Raw genomic sequence first — 18167 nt, 5'->3', positions numbered from 1 at the left:
CCGCCCCCAGCTATCTTCCCTGCCACATTTTCCTCAGTCTCCCATCCTCTCCTCTCTCAGCAAGCTATATTACGAAGTTTGTCTCAGAAAGCACTAAACGCCTAACACGGTGCGCGCGCATGCGCAATATTTCCCGAGAGAAATCGTATTTTGCAAAGATTATGCATTTAAAATGAAGAGGAGTTATCCTAGCATAGATTTATATAATAACATTCCACCAGTAGACATCATTTAAGCAATATGAGGAAGACCTTGCATGTAAAGTCCCCGCTGCGCATACCAACCCGTACACAATCTGGCTACGTTAGTGTGTTAGCGCATGCGCAATATCTCACCAGAGAAGTTATATTTTGAGATGAATATGCATTTAAAATGGTTAGGGTATATCTCAGCATAGATTTCCCTGATAAACTTTTATCAGTAGACCTGTGTTTATAATTAGGAGAGCGCCCTAGCATGAAGGGTACAAAACAATTACTTTATGCCCTCGCGTCCTTTCCCTTGTCTCCGCTGTCACTCGCTCAGCCTCCTTCTTCTTCTACCGTCCCCAGCTATCTTCCCTGCCACCTTTCATCAGTCTCCCATCCCCTCCCCCCTCAGCAAGCTATATTATGAAGTTTGCCCCAGACGGCACTGAAAGCCTAACACGGTGCGCGCGCATGCGCAATATCTCCCGAGAGAAATCATATTTTGCAAAGATAATGCATTTAAAATAAAGAGAAGTGATCCTAGCATAGATTTATATGATAACATTCCATCAGTAAACATTATTTACAAAATAGTAGGAAGACCTTGCATGTAAGATCCCCGCTGCGTATACCAGCCAGTACACAATCTGGCTACGTTAGTGTGTTAGAGCATGGGCGATATCTCACCAGCGGAGTTATATTTTGTGAGGAATATGCATTTAAAATGGTTAGGGGTATCTCAGCATAGATTTCTGGATTGTAGGTAATATTGCTATTTTTAGTCTAAGTCGCGGAACCCTCTATATTCGCTGAGTCATCTTCCGTCCTGCCGAATTTTTCATTCTTCCTCCACTGTCTAATATAATGGATCCTTACTTCCCTCCGATTGTCGCTATGGTAACTGCGGTGATGTGTAGCTGCGATGGTGTAGCTAGGAACATGTTTTCGCGTCGTGTGTGATGTGATATTACTAAACAGACGTTATAAATGACCAGAAGCCATAAAACATCGAATGTTTTATTTCTCTTTTACAAAATTTGTCGTCGTCCTATAGTCTTCGCCTTCTCCGTCTGGCGTTGGTATTGGGAATCCTTGTGTGGTGACACATGCAGTCGTACTCTACAAGGACGTAAAAACTGCAAATAATAAGCGCATATGTTGTTTTATGTTTAGTCTGTTTAAAAATTCACCGCAGTTCGAACCTGCGCTAAGTCAGGAAATGTGTGTCTAGAATCGTGCTCTGCAGTAACAGAAAAACAAATTACAGTAAACAGGGAAATTGTACGAAAACAAGCAAAAACAAACCACAAATCAGCAAGACCCGGGATCGAGCCTTATAGTAAATGCATAATTGTACTACTACCACCCTGCAGCGTAACGTGACGGGTGTCTCAGTGTACGCATTATATCTTGGGAAGCCTTCATGCGGTGACAGTCGTACTCTACAAGGATAAACACACCTGCAGTAATTAAGCGCATATATTGTTTCACGTTAGACTGTTAAAAAAAATCGATTTGTTCGATTTCATACCGTACCCGCACATGAATGAACTGAACATAAATGCTACTTAGATATCTCTGCAGTATAGTATTATATGATAATTCATAAATTCATAAATACACCCATATGAGCTTCTTCCAGAATTAAACACCTTCAGTTGCAGCATAGATATATACAAACACGTGTTTGTATAGTTGGACGCGCAGCGTAAAACCTGTCTCGTAAAACTTTGAACCAAAATGGCGTCTATAGCGTCACAAGTACATAGCCAATTCGCTTTCTCTCCTCGGCATCTTGATATTAGATATTAGTTTATCGTGTAGTTGTGTACTGTCAGTAGCGCAACCAGAAGCTTCTCTATCATTACATGGTGTTTATTAATTACTTTAATGCATATTATTCTAGGACTAAGCAAAGCCAACTAGCTAAGGATTGAGCAAGTTATTAAGTTATTTATATGTACAGTTATAACTAGAACGATGCGATCACTGAACTTGGAAGTCTATTACATTTCTTTCATATCATTATCAACAATTTTGTCGTGATCACATCTCGTCCTTGGCTTGGGTTTGGTGGGTTTGGTTACTTTTCCTTCAAATTCCAATGTTTAGTCCTTGTAATTGTATAGGGAACTAAAATGTATACGTAACCCTGTGTAGACAGGTTATCTAACTGTGGGAGCCTTCATAATTACAAGTTGCAAGCAACGTGGAGGACGTACATAGGCAAATAACACATAAAATAATAGTATAAAATTAAAATGTATCAATTTTGCACGTGTGTGCAAAATACTGTACTATACTAGTAATAGTATACTGTGTCTGTAGTGTATAGTCTATACTAGTTGTGTTGCAGTTTGTAATTAAACATGTTCAAAACCCAGCCGATTACAAGCCTTTAATAATCTCCACATATCTACCAGCCCTTAGACCTTTAACTTGGCAGTACCATCCCAAAATACTGGACCAAGTAGCCACTCGTGGGGAAGGAGGTTACGAGAGGGTATCCTATGGGGCAGATGGCCTGTCATATTTCTCTTGACAGCTCAGGAAAACGAGCTCAACAGAAATTGGTAGTTAGCAAGAACCCCAGTCTCTGTATCTACATTTTAAGTAGATATAATAATGTAGTGACCCTAGGGGTGATCACACAGACATTTCCCTGCGCGTAGCCGCGCAGGGTATTTATTTGTTTCCTGGATATGCTCCGCCAACCTCTAGGAAGGGGCCGAGGAACGTACTGGTGTTGACTACGGAGAGAGAGTCTGTTGTGGCTCCGGTGTGTACGTCTGCGTGGTCCGTTAGATATGCGACATGATCAAGCAAGGAAACACTCCACAGCATGGACGCTTAACTTGTCTGACGACAGCCAAACATTTATTTCACAACCAACGTGCAGGTGCATGTACATATAGACGTGGACTGGTGAATATACAATTAATCCCACAGCACTTCGGGAGCGTGCATAGAACTCATACTGACTGTAATGACTAGACTATGTCCGGTAAAAGAGGTTGCTCCGACAAGCGGTGCAGGCCTATCTCCCGTTCAATGTCGTGGTCAAGACACGTATGGCTAGGTGTCGTGACTCACCGTGTCAGCTAATTATAAGTTCTGTCGTGGACAGTGGACGTAGCTCCGACAGGCTCTTATCAGCTAGTGGCTCCGTTACCGGTGCCTCTTCACAGATGAAGTGTCTTGCTGTGGTCAGCAGACCCGTATTTATACTGATGGTACTACTTTATAGGTACATAGCATATCCATGCGCCCGGTGCACTCAACCGTACAGTAATAGCTAGGCTGACCCTGTGGTCAGCCTTCGCATTACAGCTGACTGCATGTGTCAAACTAGGAAGGTAGACTACAAATGTCTGGGTTATAGTTGTACAATATATATTGAATGAAGGACGATATGAGAAGCCAGTTGTGAAGTTTATCTGCACAATAGTTGCCCTTTGAGTTTATATTGTAACCCCTTTGAAGTTTTCTGTAAAAAAAGAACTTTCTCCGTATGTTCAAACTAAACTAACAACATTCGATAAAGTTGTTTTTTATTAAGTGGATTCAATGTTTTCATTGCTTTTTTACAGTACAGATGCATTTTGCCTAGTGCATAACACCATGGCAGCAAGTATAATTATGCGCAAGTGCGTGTTGGGTGGTAGTGCCATGGCAAGCATACCCTTTCTCATGACACGAGTACAAGCAGGCACCGAAGGAAAATACGTAAAGCTAGTCGACCTACCAATATATGGAAATCCAGCAGACAGCGCTCAGTACGAGTACACAGAAGAAAAGGTATGAGCAATAAGTTACTTTTTGTGATCCTGTACATACAGGAGTTATTGTCAGCACTTGGTGCTCTGCATAGCAACGAATTTGGTTGCATGGGTGATCAAAATGTGCATTCCTGGACACCAACTGACGCTGAGAGGGTTTATGTCCCCCATGGTACTGCCGGAACGTACCCTGGTACTATCTAATATTCCGGACGGTACCTCGCCTACTCCACTAACGAGTCTAGGGAGTCGCCTACGCCTACTCCCTAACCATATCAGATAGTTACCAGGCTGCCAGGGTACGTTCCGGCAGTACCCTGGGGAACATAGACCCTATGAGCCCAACTGACGACTAAAATTATTTGCTATTGAAACTGTATTCGTTACGGTCTATCTGGGTGCACACAAGCCACAACTGGCGAGACAGACTCCCAACTCAAATTTTAGAGGCCCAGCTTATCACAGGACGTGTCAAATTTATGGGATTCAGGTGCTTATTATGCATTATGAGGAAGATTCATGCTAATATTTTGAGAATTGAACTGAATGCCTTTTACTAGCAGTTCCTAACTGTTTTAAGTATAAATTGAAGTATTTTCATGCTAGTTGTTGAAATATGTATCAAGATCCTAGGAATCATTGAGCAAGTTGCCTTGGTGTAATCATAGCACTCAAACTGTATAGTGATTCCACTGCTCACGGAATTTTTGTCTATATGCAAACCACCCTTCTGGGCGACCTTCTGATGAAATTGTAAGGGACCAACTAGCTCTACCGGTGTAGCCCCTTCGCTCCCGCTACATGGACGAAGGGGCTACACCAGCAGATCTAGGGCACCAGCATGATTTTCCCGCCCTTCGGGCAAGCATTACATCTCTCTCATGGCCGTATTGTCGTTGCAGCCCAATGCTCTTCACGAGAACATCTCGGCCGCGCGGAAGTGGGTGTGGGAGTGGTGGGACGCCTGCGAGGACACAATCAACTACGTGCAAGGCAAGTACGACATCGGAGCCTCGCACACGCGTAGCACGCTCGACTACCTGCAGAACGACCCGAGCGCGGTGCCGCGCGCGTCCGCCATCTCGCTCGCGGGCCTCGGCGGCTTCCTCGTCGCCACCGTGCGCCGCGGCGGCGTCCCGAAGAAGCTCGCCTACCCGACGCTCGGCGTCGCCGCGATGGCGTCGCTCTGCTACCCCCGCGAGTGCGTCGACACGTGGCGGCGCGCGTACGACGCCTCCGCCGACCTCGCGTGCGACTCCGCCGAGCAGTACCTCGGCCTCAGGCTGACCCGCAGGCGAGCGCCGCTGGCGAGCTCCTCTGCGAGTTCCCACGGCGACGACGATACACCGGCTGGTTCCCACGACGACGTCAAGCCGGCGCTGGTGTTAAAAAGTATGGAGATCGACCTCGGTCAGTCAAACAAGGAGGACAAAGACCTGTACTCGAATAAGTCCAGCTAATGTAATGAGATCGAGTTGTGATGAAGATATGTTTAGGCAGTGAGGGATTAGAGCAGCATATGAGTAGATGCATCGGTGGTTATCAGCGATGGTTCTAAGCACTCAGTTGACAGGCAGAACAGTACAGTCGTCTTATAGTTTTCCTGAATGTTTGAAAGCAGGAGTTCTCATGTCATCATATGTGGCAGTAAGACTAGCTAAGATACTGAATGAGTTGCACGTAATGCTTATAACTAGAGTTTGCTACAAGACATCAAGAGTAGTACTGTATTTAAAATGCTTTCGATGTGTATTTGGACATATTTGTACACACTTGCCGATCCTCAAGTCATCACGTACAAAATTGTATCACAGATGTTAAGTTTATCTCAATAAACTGATAGCAGTGGTAACAACAGAAGTACTAAAGGCGTAATGTGAATAAATTACACTCACTTATTACATCTTTAAATATTTAAACAAGGTATTTACACAGTAAATACTCTACATTAATTTATCGTTATGACGCTTCAGGCTCAGTAAAATTAAGCAACTTTTCTATCATGATAAACTTTTGCAAAAATTGCTCATTTATCTAGTGTAGTAAGATTCCTAATCAAACAAAGTATCTTATGGTGAAAGCTCCATGCAATACACAAAGTTATCTCTGCAACCAACCACAACCGCATTGCCTAGAGCAACTGGAGAGGAGAATACTTTATATGGAAGTAAATAGTGTGTGAGGATGTTTCCTGTTTCAGCATCTAACATGTATAGAGTGCCTCGTGTAGACGCTACAAACACTATTGCATTTACAGACACACTTTCTTTGGCATTTGCAATTACATGTGCACTTGCAATAAAGGGTGAGGAATACACCTCCGAATCGAGGCACACCTTCCAGTTTAGTTTTCCATTACTGGAAGATAGGCAATAAACGTGGTTGTCATGGCAACCAAATGCAACTATCTGGTTGGGTTTTTGGAGAATTGCGGTTTCGCTTGTTGTTATCAACGGAAATGTGCAGATTGATGAGAAAACGTAGCCGTCTGTCTTGAAATTCCACATCTGAAAAACGGTGAATTTTAATTAATATACATAACACTATTTCCTACAATAAAATTAATGTAAATCATACTGTGCAATAATAAGTTTTAAATTGATAGCCGAGGTCTAATGACAAAGAATTGAATGAATGCCCAATAATAAACTAATAATGTCATCTAACATATACACACAACACAGGGATATATTGTATTAGAACTATGCAACACACCAAATTGCCAGATTGTGAGATACAGTAAATGACGCCGTCAACACAGCCAATGCAGACACCTCCTTCTACCAGCTGTGGACTTGAGAACAGTGGCTTGCCACAGCGGTACGTCCAAATCAGCCTCCCAGTGTCCTTGAATTATAAAATATGTAGTTCTTACACAACATAACAACTTAAGATAACACTAATCAATCAACACAATACTACCCAATACAATAATACAGAGCATACAGGCATAACACAACACAAAACAAGACAGCACAATAATAGAGTATCATGCAAGAACATGCGTTTGATTAGCAACATCATCCATTATGTAAATATGTTTGAGGATTCCCATAATACATTAGCCCCAATATTTTTTATTTGAATGCAAGCATATAGTTGCATGTATAGTAGAAGGCAGCTTTTCTGTGAACAGTCCAGTAAATGATGGCAAGCTTTACCGAGTGAAGAGCAGTCAGCAAACCAGCAAGTGTGGCCGCATAGACAGTATGCGGATTCCTGCTGGCACAGGGTGAGGAGAAGAGACTTCCTCCTTTTAAGTGCTTCCTCCATGTACACTGCTGCGTCTGTATGAATGAGTATGTGACCCAATTAACTATGTAAGTTTTCCCTGTAGACGAATTTGTTCTCCAGGATGCAACACCAGTTCATTGCATGGACTAGCTCCATTAAGTGGCATTACACTTTACAGCCATTAGTGCTATAATCCTGCGTTAGTAAAATACAATTTGCCATTAAAAATGTGGCATACAAATATTTACATTTTTTCAGTTTACAATTAAGTGATAGAATAAATTAGTCATCTACATATGTCACTCCAAATACAACAAAATACTTTTCCAAAAATATTTTACACAAAAATGCCAAATCTATATTTAAAAAGAAGCCCCAAACTTTTCATAAATAAATAATCATGAATTATATTGGTATAAATTTACATACCTGAATATCTAAAGCATATAGGTGTTGATCGTGAGACCCTACATACACTATCCCAGTCACAAGATCAGTGCAAGGTGAGCTTTTCACCTCACCTTTAGTTTCAAATACCCACGCAACACGTCCGCTGTCTGCACAGATGACATACACGCAGTAATCATAACAACCTGCAAACAAAGTCTGTTGTTAATACCATCAACATATGATTTATTGTTACTTATATTAACCATTTATTATATTACCTTTGAGGCGTTTAAATTTTTAAATGCATCGATATCACGTAATAACATGTGTAAAATAGCTGTCTCCTGAATTAATACATATTTGATATGTAGGTGAAAGACATTAATTAGAGATAGGGTCTCTAATTTATGTACTCAACGATTATATCAATCGGGTTAATAATAAAATCCTGTTACCGACTATAACAAAGTTTCCACATGCAGAGAGGCATGCCGATGATTCTATCCGGTCTGGTAGATGGATATCCCATAACATTTCACCAGATGATAATGCAATTGCAGCCATTCTGCCAGAGTGAGATCCCAGAAAAACCACATGTTGAGAGTGTCCACTGCTACAAAACACAACCAAAATTATGAAGAACTGGTTTCAACTGCACTGTTAATAATGAATAAACTCTTTATTATAACAGACAAAATTATCATACGGAACCATAATATATTTATTTAGTTTCCATTTCGCAGTTGTACATTTATGAAAGCAACCTGAATCTAGTATAGAACTTACAGACAATCTTCACACGGACAAAAATTACCATACCCATCCACAGCCACCAGAGGGGATGCATCTACACACTTCCCAGTGTCATATTTCCACCTGGGCTTGAACACGCTGCCACCAGCATACCGGAGCAATGCCTTTTCGCCGCCGACACCCGCCACAGCACACATGTCAATTATTTCCGTTCTCTGGCAGGACGACACGTAGCGCCCTTTTCCGGTCACACTCTCGCACAAATCACCGGGCAACGAGTCACCTGCTAGCAGCCTAGCACGTTTCGCCGGACACCGGTCGTCGGCCTCACTCCGCTCCTGGGGGTCGTCGCCGGCAGCCACGTCGCCTGGCGGCGGTTTGTCCGCGTGCGGGGACCGGCCGGACGAGGACACGCACACGAGGTAGTCGCACAGCTCTGGGAAGGTGCTGCTGAGGATGCGATCGTACAGCGTCGGCGGCGGTGACGCGAGCAGACGCCGCTCCAGCTCGCCCGCCAGACGCACCGCGCTCAGCGAGTCGCCGCCGTGCCGCAGGAACGTGTCGCCGAACTCTGCCGTCGCCGCGACGACGGGCGACAAGCCGAGGTGGCTCGCCCACAGCTCTCGCAGGAGCGCGGCCGTCGCAGCGCGGTCGAGCCCCACCGGCGCCGCGCGAGAAGGGTCGGTGGCAAGCTTCTTGTCTCGCGAGCGGTCCTCCGAGCGGATCTGGATACCTGCCGACTCGCTCGGCTCTCCGTCGTCTTGCGTGTCGGCGGCCAGCAGCCCGTCTCTGTCCACCTTGTCATGAGCAGTCATCGATAGCAGCCCGTCTCTGTCCACCTTGCCATGAGCGGTCATCGATAGCTGCCCGTCCCTGTCCACCTTGCCATGAGCGGTCATTGGAAGCAGCCCGTCTCTGTCTACCTTGCCGTGAGCGGTCATCGATAGCTGCCCGTCCCTGTCCACCTTGCCGTGAGCGGTCATCGATAGCTGCCCGTCCCTGTCCACCTTGCCATGAGCGGTCATTGGAAGCAGCCCGTCTCTGTCTACCTTGCCGTGAGCGGTCATCGGAAGCTGCCCGTCTCTGTCCACCTTGCCATGAGCAGTCATTGATAGCTGCCCGTCTCTGTCCACCTTGCCGTGAGCGGTCATCAGAAGCAGCCTGTCTCTGTCCACCTTGCCGTGAGCGGTCATCGGTAGCCGCACGACAACGTGGATGGCGTCGGGGACCTCGTGACTGCGGAGCGAAGCCTGCAGCTTGCGGCGCACATCGGCCGGCGTCGTTGTGCGCTGGCAACCATCGTCGCGGCAACGCGGGACGACGAACAGCTGCAACGTCGGCTGCGGGCCAGGCGTGAAAACGGCGCAGGCGGCTGCCACATCCGGCAGGTGCTCGGTTACCTGCTGAAACACAGCGATAAAACCACGCAGCTACAGTATCGGTCCTGCAAGTGCAACTGTATTTTAGCAGAATAATTACCGTAGCCTTTTAGGTTTCAAAATGTTAATTTTTTTAACAGAGATTCGAAATCTTTGCGTCGCCATAATTTAGCTATTTTTGCTAATCACGTGATCATGTTGTGCATATTTATAGGACATAACTATGAATGTAAATGTGTCCTAAAATGGATACACAACCATGTCGAATGGGACATATTGTCAAATGCTCCTGTAAACTGTTATACATGGGTTGTGATTATACATATATATGCATGTGCATTTCAAAGTAGAGTAAAAAATCACACTCATTCATTTGAACATGTGCTAGTGAAAAATATACATCATCATATGAAAACATACTATTTCCAGTGAAGTGATGTTTATCCTCTTTCCATGTCTTTTCACCTGGTTGTCTCGTCTCCCTGCAAAGTAGATCGCTCCATCGACTGCTACGGTTACCCAGTCACCAGTGGCTCTCAGGCACGACCCATTAACGCTGTTATCTATAACGCAAACCCTGTCCTTTCCACCTGAAAGAAAATTTACCTTAGATGATAGATTCTGAATGGGCAAACATGTAGTGAATGTAATACCAGTTATAACATCTAAAACGCTATTTTAAATGCCAAAGTGAACTCACATATACAACTGTGTGTGTAAATAAAATAAATTAATAAACACAATCAGTGTATTTCTCTTATTATTATTATTAGCATTACTATTTATTATAAACTATGTTATTTTCAATAACTACATGTTCAGGTTGCATTTAGATGCCAAACATCCCTGTTTAAAGGTTAAAGGAAAATGATGCAGGTTTGCATTTTTCCCAAGATCCGGAATCGTGAATGAAATCTAGATCTGATACACACCAACATATAACTGCCCTGGGCCTTCAGTGACTGCCTGTCCTGCCTCATCTCTTACTTCTAGTTCTGTTGCAAGCATTGCCTGTCCTAAAGGAACCTGTCCATCGGTACTGCAAGGAACAGAGCAAAAATGTGCATTTGTCATATTGGGCCATATTCTACTCTGCAGAAAGCTGATAATAAAAACACATCTATCACAGAAGAAAACATACCTGCTGTCTAAAACCTCATGAGGTATTCTTTGAATTGAGGTCCAGCAAGAGACTTCTGTGATTCCATAAATGTTGTACAGTTCACACTCATTTCCTGCCTCCCTCCATGTTCTCAACTCGCCTGTAAAAATGGATACAAAGCTGGACTATATCCGACATAGAAAACGTAACTGGCTATGAGTTTTAATCTTTTGCCAAACACTGTTTAACATAATTGTTGTGACCCTTAAATGTTAAATTAATTAACTCAATAATTAATGACAGATATGCTAACTTACCAAGATGTGGGCACTGTTCTCCACCCAAGGCCAAGATCCTTATCTTCGAATGCTTACTGAGAAGTGATGACCTCAGTAGCACATCAGCAAACCTCCTTATCAATGTAGGTGTTGCCTAAATATGCATTCCGTGTAACGATCATGTCCTTTTGCAATACAGAAACATGTTTAAAAAAACATCTGCTTTTAGATACTACAATATATAGTTTTCTCCATGTGAAATTGCAGGAAAATAAACGCAGTGCATAATTACTTCTGTCAAACTCTTTTCTGCTGCAGATTACTCGAGGCACTCATCACGCAATTTTTCACCCACCCCTTCTGCCACATACTCAGTAATACCTGAATAACTGTCACAGTGTGCCTGACTGTGATCATGTCCATCAACAACGTGGGAGATTGCTTTACAAAGGGAGGCACCATCAACACACTTGCTCCACTACCTAGTGCAGTGAACAGCTCTACAATGCTTGGGTCGAAAGTTAAAGGTGATGCCACGAGTACTAAATCGTCAGCGGTGATTCTGAACCTCGACCTGGAAAATTTTACATTACTAGAAATTACAAGGTAAACATAGGAACAAGTTTCGTCATTTGTTTATGAAACATATTTTACATTGACTGTCTTTTTGTGGCTCCTCATGTGGAGCATAGGGCCTCTGCAACTGTGTTGCATTGGTTTCTGTAACAGGTTTCACCCAGTAAAACTACAGGCTTTCAAGTGGGTGACTGTCTTAAGTTTACACGGGTGCTCTAAACCCATTTCTACAAAATGTAAAAATTTCTACAGGTGTCGACAAACCAGACTGGTATTAAATGCTTATTCAAGGGAACAACTGCGAATAAAGTGGGGCTCATACACCACACCCACTGGCATTGATTGCACCTTCTTTTATTCTCAAGAGCAATGATTTGGAGATAGAGTGGGCAGTTTACAAGTTACGATCTCCATTATATGGTTAGGCATTCACAGTAAGAGCATGCCAACATGTAGCATGTCACTTTGCGTACATGCAACATAAAGGGCTCTGCTACATATTTTAATAGCCTACAAACACCATTTACATTAGTGTAACAACCTAAAATTTTAAAAACTTCATGCATTTTTACCTGAGGTCCAAGATGTTAGGCACAATGCAGGAGTGTGGAACAAACACAATCTTTGGGCTTCCGGTGGTGCCAGACGTCGTTATTGCATACGCCAGGCAACCACTGTTCACCTGGTTTGAGCTTACGGTCGACGAAAGCTCAACCAGAACTAGAGAGGTCTCTCCATATTGTATGAGATTCTGATTCACACTGCAGCCATGCCTAGATAACTTCTCCAGTAGAGACTGAAGACGAAAGTCATGTTAGTTATGATTATTCATCAATGAACGTTTGCATGAAGTTACTTATTTCACACTACATTCGACCATGACATATATCTTGGATTACACCATACCTAAATAATACCAGGAGTAGATAATAAGGAATTCCCTATTATCTACTCCTGATAATACTTATACCTAAGTAATACCTATATCAGTAACATAAACCTAGACATACCGAACATGACAATTCATCCACAATGAGGAACTGGAGATGCAGCTCCTGCACAAGGTGTGTTAGGTGCCTACTCGGACTGTTCGCGTCAATGTAAACGAAGCCATACGATGCCGAAAGCACACTGTGACAGTAATGTAAGAACAAGAAATTACAGCTGCTGAAAGCAATACATCAACAATACTCAACTATTAAAAAACATAATGTAAGGAGCACCGCAACAGTAATAGACAAACAGTGGAAAGACCATGCTGGTTAATGCAAACACTTACCCTAAGATGACTCCAGGAAGCTGTGTGCACAGCGGCAATGACACTCCAATAAACTGACCTTGTGTTTGCGCCTGTTGCAGACGTGTGCTCACTATCTCAGCCAACTGTTGCAGTTCTCCATACGTCAGAGTTGTGACATGGCTGTTATCATCGTAGACCACAGCCGTGTGGTCGCGGAAATTGGCGACGCTCTCCGCAAACAGAGAATGAAGTGTCTCTGAATGTTGCGTGAACAAGCAGGTAAACATCAGTACACGGCGGCAGTTCCAACGGCAGTAGGTTCGAACTTGTGCTTCGAACTTTTAGGCAAATTTTTCTTTATAGCAAGTACGCTAATGTCGCTAGTATAACTAATTTTGTGCTAATTTAGGACATACAAATTGTGCTACAATAGTAAATTTGTCTGCATCACTTCATACCATGCAATTGTGCACATTTACGTGTACAATGTATTAACAAGTACGCCTATATTTACCTGTCATTGTCGATGAATGCCTGTCAGTCCTACGTGACACCCATGTACTGTGCTGACCATCTATAACCTACTTTAACGCCTAACAAGAACATAACGACATTAATGTCGTCAATGCTGCATCCATACAACGATATAGGTTCTATTAGCTTTTGATATTTTCTTAATAATTTTCCTTGATTCTAGCTTTTGATTGGGTTGATGTAAATTCTAATGCTTGGATGTAGGAATGAATTGTTGTTTGTTCACAACATGACATGACAACACATGAAATACTGAATGAATGTGAATTTTAAGATGGAGAGCAATTATATTTCAAATATTTGAATTTCATAACATTCTATCTTCTTTAGTAGTTAAGATACACATGATAAAACAATAACTAGGTTATTAGATATAAGCATTTATCTTTATTTCTATAAACTATAGTGAAATACATTTGAAAATATAATGTGTTTTAAATTACGACATTCTTGTTAATATATGTAGTTTAACACTAGTAACTAGTAAGGCATAATATTTTTACTTTTTCAATTATAAAACAAGCATCACTAAATGCACTAGCTATTCCCTGATTTAAACAAAACTCTGGATGCCACATCAAGTGACACATAATATTACGTCACTCGGTCCTACAGTAGTAGTACACAATGTGAGACCAGTTTGTATCACAGCCGGCATACAGTGTAGAATGTAAGATCAATGCTAGGGTTTCACAGGCGAAGAACTAAACGAACGTCTTTTTCGCATACACCGCTACCGGGGTCGACCTTCACAGCGATGTGCCATGACCTTGACTTCACTGAACACAGGGAGCCGCTGCACACATACGCTGTGCACTCTACGTCTATGAACGTGCTCTCCTCAGCACACGGAGCCACCGTGAGAGCGATGCGGGGCATCGCCTCGACACTGCGCAAGTTGCCGTGCAACTGGCTCTGGTCTCCCACGACGACGGTCGCATCGTCTGGCAGGGTGACCTTCCATCGACTGGGAGCGCCCTCTGTGAGGGCAACTGCACTGCCCGTGGGAGCATCCAATCGAATGTGAACCGTGAGTCTGGAATTGGGTGACATACTGATGCTCACTTGTTCGTCCACGGCAGCTGTCATGGTGCCACTGTCTCCCGATGAAGCTGAAGCAGCCTCTGACGTGGTTACACTAGCAGAACTGAGAGCAGAGGTAACCTCTTTGACAGCTACGCTAGCAGCGCTCGTGACGTTGAACTGCCGCACGGTTTTCTCTCTCAGGTTGACGAGCTTTACGCAATTGTTGTTTGTGTCGGCGACGTACAGCAGCTCACCGCAGGGGGCGCTAGCGAGGCCCCCCGGTTCGCTGAACGATGTCTCCGCGTAGGTGCCGGTGCTGTTGCCCGGCGTACCCGCCCCACACAGCATGCTGCAGCGCCGCGTCGCGAGATCTATGAACTTTATCTTGTGATTGTACGAGTCGGCGACGTAGACGTTCCCATTGACGGGGTTCAAGGCGACCCCGAGTGCATGCTGGAGCTTCGCGTCCATGCCGACGCCGTCCACATCTCCAAACGCAAACAGATTGCGAGGGTTCTTTGCGCCTCCGACGACGCCCGACACGGCGCCATCTAGCAAAGACAGCCGCCGGATGCTCGAGCTCTCGCTGTCTGCGATATAGAGCGAGCTACCGTCTTCGTCGAGCGAGAGTCCAGATGGCTGAGCGAAGCCGGCCCTGTGCGCATAGCTGTTGTTCCGATTCTCTTCGGCTCCGCTCCCGGCAATCGCCACGCACGTACCAGACAGCACGGCCCTATTCTTCCACCAGGTGGCGTCAGTCAGGAATAGCGCCCAGATCTGATGGGTTCCCGCCGCAGCAATGAACAGCACGTTCCTAGCGTCGGCTCCGGGGGAACACCCGAGGCAAACATCCCAGGGCGAGCTGATCGGCTGCTCACGTCCCTGCTTCCCGCCCTCCCTGTCGTGCCCCATCTGCCCGGTTCCCGCTACGGTTGTCACCGCGCCGGCTCGCAGGTCGATGTGTCGTACGGCGTGATTCTCAGTGTCGGCCACGTAAAGGCAGTCGTCCGACCAGCACAGACCCTGCGGCGCATTCAGTCTCGCTTCGGCAGAACTCCCGTCTCTGAATCCCGATTTTCTCCCGCCGACGCAGTGAACGACGACACCCTTCCTGTCGACAACGACGACACGGTTGTGTCCGGTGTCCGAGATCGCCAGACGCGCCCCGCTAGAATCGACGGCCACCTTCCCCGGAAAGAGCAACTCCGCCTCGAATAGACTATCTCGCAAGAGCTTCGAGTCGATGTCGTGGCTGGAGATGCGGCCGCGTCGGCGGAAGTATGAGAGCGTCGCCCCCGTGAAGTGAAGCATCGTCTGTGCGTGACCCTCTCCCATCATCACGAGCAGCAGCTGCCCGTCCGGTCCGAGAATCGCGACGGTCGGCCACGCGCAGACGTGCAGCGCGTTCCACATGGTCAATTCCGGATCGTTCACGACGGCGTGAGAAATTCCGTAGCGGACGACGGCACTCGCGATGTTGTCAGCGTGCTTCTCGTTATCAAACTTTGCTGAATGAACCCCGATGATGACAAGACCATCTTGGATCGAATGATGACTCTCTAACTGATGTAGGTCTGGGAGAATGTGCATGCAGTTGATGCAACAGTAGGTCCAAAAGTCCAAAACAGTGACCTTACCATGCAAATCCCCATGTATGGAAAGTGGCTTCGAAGTATTTAACCAATGTAGTCCTTCAACAAAGTCAGGCGCAACAAAATATTTTTCATATTTTTCAATGTGATCATAAACTAATTTATCTACCTCATTTGGATTTGCTGCTTCTTTTAGTCTGGCTTCCAGGAAAATGCTTTCTGATATTAACTCCTGTATTTTCTCCTCTGGTCCCATTTTCCTTTTGGAAATTGCTGGAGAAAAACACAAGGGTATAGCAATGAAATTTTCTGCCTGTGTGTTAGTGAATGCTGTTTTATAACTACCCAACAAAAACAATATCAAGATATGAACAGGACCTCGTATTTACCAGTGCTCTCAGGATCAGTAGAAAAAGCTTCACTTTTACAATTAACTCAAGACTAGAGGAAGGAGAGAATTCTAATATGGAATGACAGAAACGAAGCTAATGAGAAATTAAGAATCCTTTGAAGATGCTTAGAGATGGCGTACCATGTCGAAAGCAATCATGGATCATGTTCATGTCACAGCGTTCGATAAGCGGATAACTAACTTAATCATGGCAAAAGTCAAGGTACTTATTTACAATCATAAAAATCATAGTAATAGTAAGATGGTTCAAGGATGGAGAGCATGGCCAGATTGTCACCTATGTCATTTTCGTCAATGTGGGTGTAGGAACTGGGATGTTGTTCAGGAATGTTCTGGATCTGGATCTGGATAGTTTTCTGCGTAGCCCACGGTTACGTGGTTAATAACGCAGGGATAGCTATACTAGGGAACGTAGATACAATAATGTAACCCAAACACAGGATAGGGTTCCTATCCTGTGTTTGGGTTACATTATTGTATCTATAGGGAACGCTATAGCTAGACATGGGGTGTGACCTAGCTTGGGTAAAGCCAGGTAGTCAGCCTTTGGTATGTTGTTCAGGGTGACAATCTGACGAGCCAAGATGATCGACTCCGAGTAGTACAGTAATAGTAGTAGTACTAGTAATACTAGTAGTACTACTACTAGTACTAGTAGTAGCCCGACCAGGCTGTGTGACTAACGTCAATATACGCAACGGTCTTGCTAGGGTTAGAAGACTATAGGTGCGGGCGGAGCTACATCACAGATCAGTAGTCACGTGACCACCAGCAGAACGCCGGTGAAAACAACACGATCGAGTCACTGGCGCCTATAGGATTACTGCATAACGATACGAATTATCCGTCACTTGGTTTGGAAGTTTTAATGTTTTTTTCATGAAACTTCTTCTAATATGCCTTGGGCGAGAATTTTTTATTTTGTTGGTTTACAGATCCGCCGACCCGAATTTTCAAGAAAAACGAAAAAAAAAAAAACCCGCCGACCTTTTTTCTACAAAATATGAATTACAAAAATTCAAATGTAAAAATAAAAACATTTCATAAACAAATAGTTTATAATAAAAGTAAAAATAATTACAAGTTGAGTTTTGTTTTTATTTATTTTTCTTAAAATACTTTAATACCTTTTTAATTTACTTAATAATTTTTTTTTTATCCTACCGAGTCAACAACAACAACAAAAATTCTGTAAACCAACAAAAAAAGAAATGGTGGCCTTACGAGTATATAGATTTTTTAGCCTTTCTGTAGCTATAATTATGACATTACATAAGATCAGGAGTTAATAAAGACAAATTTGTCTTTATTAACTCCTGATAAGATACATATGCACTGCAAATATAAAATATTTTAAGCTATTCTTATTTGTTTGCTTTGCATTAGTTGAATAAAATTACCCAAGGTCTCGTGAAACAAAAACAAAGTCCAAGATTACACATGCGCACGCACACACGCACACGCACACGCACACGCACACGCACACGCACACGCACACGCACACAGTGACACTCACACGCACACGCACACGCACACACAGTGACACACTCACACGCACACGCGCACGCACTCGCACACACAGTGACACACTCACAGAAATACCGCACACGCCAGACCGCACGACGACTACCACGACCACGTACGACCTACGACTACGACTACGACTACACGTCACTCGACTACG

The 18167-nt window shown here is 44.2% G+C and overlaps 3 protein-coding genes across 6 annotated transcripts; 1 reads left to right on the top strand and 2 right to left on the bottom strand.

The window, feature by feature from the left end:
* The first annotated feature begins 1924 nt into the window (after positions 1 to 1924).
* Positions 1925 to 5827, top strand: LOC106805460 (MICOS complex subunit Mic26-like). Of its 4 annotated transcripts, XM_014807060.1 has the most exons (4): positions 2045 to 2059; positions 3436 to 3544; positions 3779 to 3986; positions 4870 to 5827. In XM_014807060.1, exons 3-4 carry the CDS (start codon positions 3810 to 3812, stop codon positions 5425 to 5427), a joined length of 735 nt encoding a protein of 244 aa, XP_014662546.1. In that variant the 5' UTR covers positions 2045 to 2059; positions 3436 to 3544; positions 3779 to 3809; the 3' UTR covers positions 5428 to 5827. The 4 variants fall into 4 exon arrangements, with proteins under 4 accessions (XP_014662561.1, XP_014662538.1, XP_014662546.1 ...); XM_014807075.1 differs by lacking the exons at positions 2045 to 2059; positions 3436 to 3544 and adding an exon at positions 1925 to 1949; XM_014807052.1 differs by lacking the exon at positions 3436 to 3544 and having other exon boundaries at positions 1976 to 2059.
* Positions 5694 to 16327, bottom strand: LOC106805103 (acyl-CoA synthetase family member 4-like). The gene is made up of 16 exons (XM_014806586.1): positions 16241 to 16327; positions 13434 to 13512; positions 12959 to 13175; positions 12690 to 12810; positions 12252 to 12475; positions 11485 to 11677; positions 11143 to 11257; positions 10865 to 10985; positions 10656 to 10762; positions 10144 to 10313; positions 8378 to 9747; positions 8047 to 8204; positions 7631 to 7794; positions 7129 to 7254; positions 6683 to 6814; positions 5694 to 6474 (listed from the first exon to the last, which is right to left on the bottom strand). The coding sequence occupies exons 2-16, from the start codon at positions 13438 to 13440 to the stop codon at positions 6037 to 6039; spliced, it is 3663 nt and encodes a 1220-aa protein (XP_014662072.1). The 5' UTR covers positions 13441 to 13512; positions 16241 to 16327; the 3' UTR covers positions 5694 to 6036.
* Positions 13820 to 16339, bottom strand: LOC106805451 (NHL repeat-containing protein 2-like). Its single transcript, XM_014807039.1, has one exon. The coding sequence runs from the start codon at positions 16325 to 16327 to the stop codon at positions 14144 to 14146; it is 2184 nt and encodes a 727-aa protein (XP_014662525.1). The 5' UTR covers positions 16328 to 16339; the 3' UTR covers positions 13820 to 14143.
* Positions 16340 to 18167: the final 1828 nt, after the last annotated feature.

The sequence above is a fragment of the Priapulus caudatus genome, unplaced genomic scaffold, assembly GCF_000485595.1.
Source record: "Priapulus caudatus unplaced genomic scaffold, Priapulus_caudatus-5.0.1 Scaffold6, whole genome shotgun sequence".
NCBI classification, from domain to species: Eukaryota; Metazoa; Priapulida; class Priapulimorpha; order Priapulimorphida; family Priapulidae; genus Priapulus; species Priapulus caudatus.
Note: the sequence above shows the minus strand (reverse complement) of the source record. Positions and strands in the feature narration are given on the sequence as shown.

Excerpts from the sequence above, each read along its gene's own strand:
- LOC106805460 (XM_014807075.1), top strand. The coding sequence starts at position 3,810 with ATGGCAGCAAGTATAATTATGCGCAAGTGCGTGTTGGGTGGTAGTGCC. Across the intron at positions 3,987-4,869 it reads ACGAGTACACAGAAGAAAAG|CCCAATGCTCTTCACGAGAA; the intron begins GTATGAGCAATA and ends TTGTCGTTGCAG.
- LOC106805103 (XM_014806586.1), bottom strand. Across the intron at positions 11,258-11,484 it reads ACACTGTGACAGTTATTCAG|GCAACACCTACATTGATAAG; the intron begins GTATTACTGAGT and ends ATGCATATTTAG. Across the intron at positions 9,748-10,143 it reads ACATCACTTCACTGGAAATA|CAGGTAACCGAGCACCTGCC; the intron begins GTATGTTTTCAT and ends GCTGTGTTTCAG.
- LOC106805451 (XM_014807039.1), bottom strand. The coding sequence starts at position 16,327 with ATGGGACCAGAGGAGAAAATACAGGAGTTAATATCAGAAAGCATTTTC.